The sequence below is a fragment of the Miscanthus floridulus genome, chromosome 2 (assembly GCF_019320115.1).
Source record: "Miscanthus floridulus cultivar M001 chromosome 2, ASM1932011v1, whole genome shotgun sequence".
Lineage (NCBI taxonomy): Eukaryota > Viridiplantae > Streptophyta > Magnoliopsida > Poales > Poaceae > Miscanthus > Miscanthus floridulus.
In genome coordinates, this window is record NC_089581.1 from 77542098 (window position 1) to 77548668 (window position 6571).

The window sequence follows — 6571 nt, forward strand, 5'->3', positions numbered from 1 at the left end:
TAATAGGGATCTAAATCTACAAATTTTTAAAAACAAGATCAATATATGTAATTATTCTTTAAAGTAATATGATATTTTCAAAAAAATAGAGATTTTTATAGCTTGCAAGGCCCGAGCATGATAAAAAAGGAGCAAGGACCAAGCAGGCAAGCACGCATTTTGTCCATCGGTTGAAGGAGCTAGAAAGCGGCTGGAAAGAGTTTTGTCAACAGATAGACGTGATAGTAAATAAGACAAATAAAAAATGGAATGAAATTGAATGGGAGAGATGGGGGAGTTGGAAGACGAAGAGACACTCTGGAGGCTCCGATTTGTGCAAAGTACCCTCCCTCTGCGTATGTCCTCCCCCATGGCCACTCGCAACCCATAGCTCACTCTATTCCCAACCTCGTGGAGCTCCATCACTCCCCCCGCAAAAAATCCCAAATCCCTTCCCTCCGCCACCGATCGGGCCTCCATGGCCGCCAAGTGCCTCTCCTGCTGGCCAAGTTCTGATGATTCCAAGGAGTTGGGCGGCAACAGTGGCAATGAGGGTTCCGACGATGAAGAGGATGAGGAGAGTGGCAAGTTTGGCGACACCACCATGTCCGCTGAGCCCAAGGTGATGCCGCTAAAGCGAGCCGAGGAACCCTCGTCGCCGTCGCCGGAGGATGTTGGGGCCCAGGGCTCTGGTGAGGCCTCTCAGGCGAGGAGCGCACTGTGCGATGGGGTCAAGCGGGTCATGAATCCCCCTCCAGCATCGCAGGAGGAAGATGAGGTGGAGGGTTCTGGTGGTGCATCACCGGCGAGGGGTCTGCTGCCCGACAACAGTGCCAACGTCGTCCACAACAAGAGATGCATGACTCTAAAGCAGGGCAAGAAGCGCTCCCTGCCACCATGGCATGGAGATGAGCACCTAGAGAAGCATGTCATGGGACCTGCTGGCGAGACCATCGCCGTGTCAGACCCACGGTGCAAGAAGAAAAGCAAGAGGTCCGCCAAGAAGGATAGGCGCAAGAAGAAGAAAAAGATTCCTGCCACGGGTCTCGTTGAAGTCTCCCCCTCCATACATGTCTTCGTCGTACCCTCTCATAGCATCCATGTCCCCCTTGAGTAACTTCTTCTTCCTCCTACCCTTCCCTACCTTCATTAGATATGGATGCGGCATGTAGTCATAACCATTATAAGGTGGCCACTATGTTGGGTCAAGGTATGGCTCAAAGCTCATCTCCCAAATATTAACGGTGTTTGAACAGAGATACAAGGGTGACATATATGGTAGATCCTCATAGTTGTACCCGTGAACCTTGCAGGTCGTGATCATATGAGAGCAAGGGGCATGCTTGATCTGAGGGATGTTGCAACTACACTCTACCTTTTCAAGATCAACTTGGTAGTTTCATCCACCATAATGTTTGCCGCCCAAGCTTATGCCACCCTTGCCCCATACACTAACGATATGACGGTGGGGTCCATATGGCTCGGCGATGTGCTGCTTGGCCAATTCCTCAGCCTCCTTCAAATGTTTAGTCTAGCCTTTCCAAAATACCCCTGCTCAGCTATATTCCTCTGCGCAAGTTCCCACCTCTTAACAAAATATTCATTGCACTTATGAAAGGAGAACTCAACAATTCCAGACATAGGCAATGATAGAACTCCATTGAATACATGGTTGAAGGACTTTGAGGAGTTAGTGGTCATGATGCCATACCTAAACCCCCCCTTGTCATATGCTAACGCCCATTGAGCCTTCTGTTCCATCTATGCCTCTAACTAGGCCTTTTCCGCTTTATTTACCATCTTGTCTAGTTCTCTCTTTGTCTCCATGAACTGGTGCTCTATATGTACACAACATAGAGCCTTGTCACATACCTCATGCTTCCTCTGACGCTGCCAGAAATTAGCGGCAAAGGGTCTCATGCACCATCTATGTACTAGAGGCGGAAACCCATCTATATGCTCAGCTGCAGCATTAAGAAGCCCTAGGTGATGGTCTAAGATCAAACATATAATGCGAGATGGGCCAAGCACTTGTACATGTAGAAGCCACATGAAACATGACCATGATTCATTGTTCTCTCCCTCTACCAAAGCAAAAGCCATGGGTACTATCTAGTCCTCAGGATCAACAACAGCAGCCATCATCAAAGTGCCCCTAAACTTTCCTATTAGGAAAGTGCCATCAACAAGTATGACTGGCTAACAAAACTGGAATGCATGTTCTGTTTCTGTGAATGACTAGAACACACGATAGAGGACATGCCTCAACAGGTCCCGAAAACACATCCCTCTGGTGTCCACAAAACATTTCAAGCCAGGGTTGTAGTAATGCATTGCCCATAAGAACTGGGGCACCCTGTTATATGCTTCCTCCCAACTATCCCATCGAATCGTTAGGGCAATTTGCTTAGAACGCCAAGCCTTTTCGTACTTCACATCGTACTTAATGAATCTAGATATGGACTGTTGTAAAGATGACACTAAAATGTCATTATTGTCATCAACGAGCCCTAATATACAATGAGCAAGGTAAAGTGCAATGAGCTACTGCTGATTTTCCTTCCCCCTATTTGTTAGGCAAGTGTGGGGTTCGACAACTTTACTTATACTCCACATGCCATCACTCTATCTCTTTCGTGCATTTAACCTCCACATACAACTATTTTTGCATATCACGTGGTACCTCAACTCCTAGTCCGAATGAGTAATGATGTATGGCCTATGGTGATACACATCATAGTCTTGAAGGAAGCGCTTCATCTCTGACATTATATTGAATATCATCCCCTTCCTAAGGTTTTCTTTCTCATGGCCATACAATGATTTCCTACACATCTAGAGACTAGTGTCACAAACTTCCATATCCATCATGCTGACATCCCTATAGTTTGGAACGCCCCTGAAAGGTACATTCATTGACCTTAGTTGGTCAAGCTCAGTCGTTGTGTAAGGTGGTGGTGGAACATACTGCTGTGTTTCGCTAATTTTGGCCCATGAATCATAGGGGGTATCATCTGCTGCCAAATCTGTGACTAGTCTACCCTGAGCCTGGATACCATGCAAAACCTCAGTTGGTACTGGTAATGGCATAGTATGAACCGGTATTGGCATGGCATCAATCGGTGTTGGCATAGCATCTATACCTCCTTGGTCATCATTAGAATCATCTGAATCACTGCTAACTACATCACCGATCCTATCCTCCTCCTCCTGCTCCTCCTCTTCCTATTCAAACTCATTCACATCAAAGTCATTGCTTATACAGCCTATGTAACACCCTCGGTGTTACATTGTATAGTTTTTGCCAAAATACCGCATGAGCATCATACTTGTCTATAATATAGGGTATAAATCAATATACAACACTTGAAACGTTCATCTGAAATAAGAAACAAATGCTACATTTCATGTCGCTTTATATTGTTTAGGGTTCTAAGTGATTTTTTATCAAACAAAATGCTATAGAACGCTTATGCAAAACTTTGGTAAAGTTCATAGTATGAACTTCGTAGGCGATGATAAAATACGTGTGGCCAAAACGTGTGGTAAAGTTCACTAGCTAGTGTATCGAGTGGCTCAAGAATGGAATTCGACGTGAAAACATTTGAGGTTTAGTCATTTCGCGTAAGTCAGAAAATGGGTCGAAGAAGCCATGTTCGACAATTTTCATAGAACGATCGGGTTAAGAAGTGGCTAGATGTTTTGGCTTAGTTCAATAGCCCTATGTACCCTCTTGAGGATAGAAGAGCTGGTTTAGCTACGGGATCATCGGGTAAGATTTTTTCAACAGCTTTAAAAAGCATGCAAGTCACATATTTTGAACAGAGCCAGCGCTGGCCGCGGTCACCACCTCTGCTTGTCCTAGCACCGCTACTAGGCCACCCAGCATGTGCTGCCACACTGGCCACATCCTCACTGCCGCGCCTATGAAAGCATGCCCACACACGTGGCCCTTGCGCTGCTGGCCACGGCCACCTGCCACCATGCATTGGAGCGCAGCTTGCACCGCCGCTACTACCGTGCCGTGTCCTAGATGCCTGCCCGTGCCCTACCCGCACATGTTCTGGACTTGTCACTGGGTCTCGGACCATAGCTCACACTGTCATTGCTGCATGGCACACCACACACCCACACACACACACACATGCACTGAACCGGTGATCCTGGCTGCTCTGCCTTGCCGTCGCGTCGCACGGTACCCTAGTCGCGATGTGTGTCGTACGTCGCTGCCATGCGGTACTGCTCCCATTGACTCACTAAGGCTGCACACACGTGGGACGGCTGCTTAACTTCACCATCGCGTCCATGTTCGCTGCCACGCTACGCCGCTGTCTTCCCTGTCCTGCCATCCTCTGTGGCGCTCAGCGCCGAGCCAAGCCATGCCTAACTTCCTTGTTCCCCAGTCGCATGTCATCGGGATCGCTCCTCCAATTTCGTTGTAGTGGAGCCACCGCAGTGAAAGTAACTCCGCCCTCAGCTCCGCTGTGTAGCCAACTACCCAACTGACCCCACTTTGTAGCGAACCTTGCTATGCCAAGCCCTACTTTGGAGTTGCCGCTCCGCCGGGTCCTTAAGATCGGACAAGCATGCGCCGTCGGCAAGCCACGTATCCAAAGCATCTCATGGCAATTCCTTGCGCAGCTAGCCTTGTCTCCTCCTGCTAAGCACCCTATGTACCTCAGCCAAAGCGCTACCATAGCCCAGCCTTCCTTGATGTGGCCGTGCCATCGCCGTGTGCTGCCGCACCACCCTTGCGCACATGGCCAGCTCAGCTCGAGCCATCTCCGAATGAACCACCACCTCGAGGGGTTCCGTGGTGAGTCATTTGAGCTCACTAGCTACCCCTTTTGCCCTGGCTTTGCTGACATTCACTGAAACACCATCGCTGTGACTGAAGGTCTTTGCCACCATGGTTCGATCTCGCTGCTATGTCCCAGCTCATGCTTCCTTTGCCCGATAGTTCATGTTCGCTCCTAGGTAAACATCGATCCTATAGTTAGGGCGGGGAGGGGCCGTGCTCACCGGTGTAGTCGCCCGGTGCCAGCGTCGCCGCGCCAGTGCGCGCATGGGTGCCCAGGGGTGTCGCTGTCATGAAGGTAGGAAGTTCTGGGGGCATAGCTGTAAGATGGTAGACTAACGGAATAGTGCGCATAGCTCTCACGGGATTACAGAGTAGTCCAAGGGTGCTTTTGCATATTGACCGGCTCGCGCGGGTTATCCCCGCTGCGGGCCGTCGTCCAGATGGGCCGTGCCCCACGTGGGCCACACCGTGCGCGCACGCGTTGCGCCAGGTTGGGCCAAGCCACTCGAGTCGGGCCATGAGATAGGAATCAGTTTTCATTTTCCAGTAAATTCGTGAATGTTTATTCAATACTAGTTTGAGCTAAACTTTAATAAATTGTAGTAAATCATGTAGATGTCCTAAAATAGTGAAACCAAGTTTGTTAGATTCACAAAAATACCATCCACTTGTTAGTATAGTTAGATTACACTTAGCTATGACAATGGTAGGTTCATAAATTCAAACTAGATAGTTTAGTTTTATGTAGCTTAAAATTTGTAGGAATTTTTGTGGTAAATTGGTGTTAGCTATAGCTATGAAAATTTTACAGTAGGCTCACTAGATTATTATGTACTTGCTGTAAATTTTGTAGCCCTAGAGTAGGTTGCTAAATAAAGTAGCTATTATCCTTACTTTATCATATATAGAGTAAATCAACATTAGGAGTGAGAATGTCTGTAGTTGCTATAATAATCTATGCCATGCTTCATACTTGTTAGTGGTACTAGTTGGTAGCTTAGCACTTTAGTGGGTAGAAATCACTTAGTAGTTTGATAGATGTATTCTTATTTTAAGAGTTGCAGTTGCCGTAATATTAAGTGTTGCATTATCATTTCATGCATATAGATCACGAGTTGGTAGAGTTCATGCCGGTGGATGAACAGGAGTATGAAGAGGTCATCGAGGAGTAGAGGAGGAGATCCTCGAGCAGGAGGGAGCCCTGGAGCCTTTTGGTGCTGACCTCACTGACCCATCGCCTGACCAAGACAAGCCCTGGTGCATAACCCCTATTTTAATGATCACTGAATATATATCTATGATGTGCATTTATGTTATAGGAATTTTATGGAAACTACATGCATGAAAATATCTACCTATGAGTCCTACTAGTGCAGGTTGAGTAGGTGCTATGCTCAGAATTTTGGTAGCGTGGGTAACCTGTCGTTACACACAAATAGGTGATAATTATGATCACTCATGATAATGATGGAAAGGAAAAATGGCGATCAGGCAAAGATATGGTTTGGGTGCTGGTGGGTGTAAGGGGTTGTGTCCTATGACCAATAGGGCATAGCTCGGTTACACTTTTCCCTGTCTGTGTCAATTAAGGACCGATCGTTGCATAAGGCATCATGGGCAAGTCATAGATTTATTTTCCTGAGCACATACTTGGGTATGGGCGTAGGGAAGACTCGTTGCTCTCTTGTCGTAGATCCAGCTCTTTTCGGACCGATTGATTGGAGACGAGGATGGTGGAGGTCCTTGCACCGCACTGAGTCCGGGCCTCAGGAGTGGGGGCTTGGAGTCCAA

General features: G+C 47.5%; 1 protein-coding gene across 1 annotated transcript; it reads left to right on the forward strand.

Moving 5' to 3' along the window:
• The first annotated feature begins 457 nt into the window (after positions 1-457).
• LOC136536741 (uncharacterized) lies at positions 458-5952 on the forward strand. Its single transcript, XM_066528931.1, has 2 exons — positions 458-1022; positions 5888-5952. The coding sequence occupies exons 1-2, from the start codon at positions 458-460 to the stop codon at positions 5950-5952; spliced, it is 630 nt and encodes a 209-aa protein (XP_066385028.1).
• Positions 5953-6571: the final 619 nt, after the last annotated feature.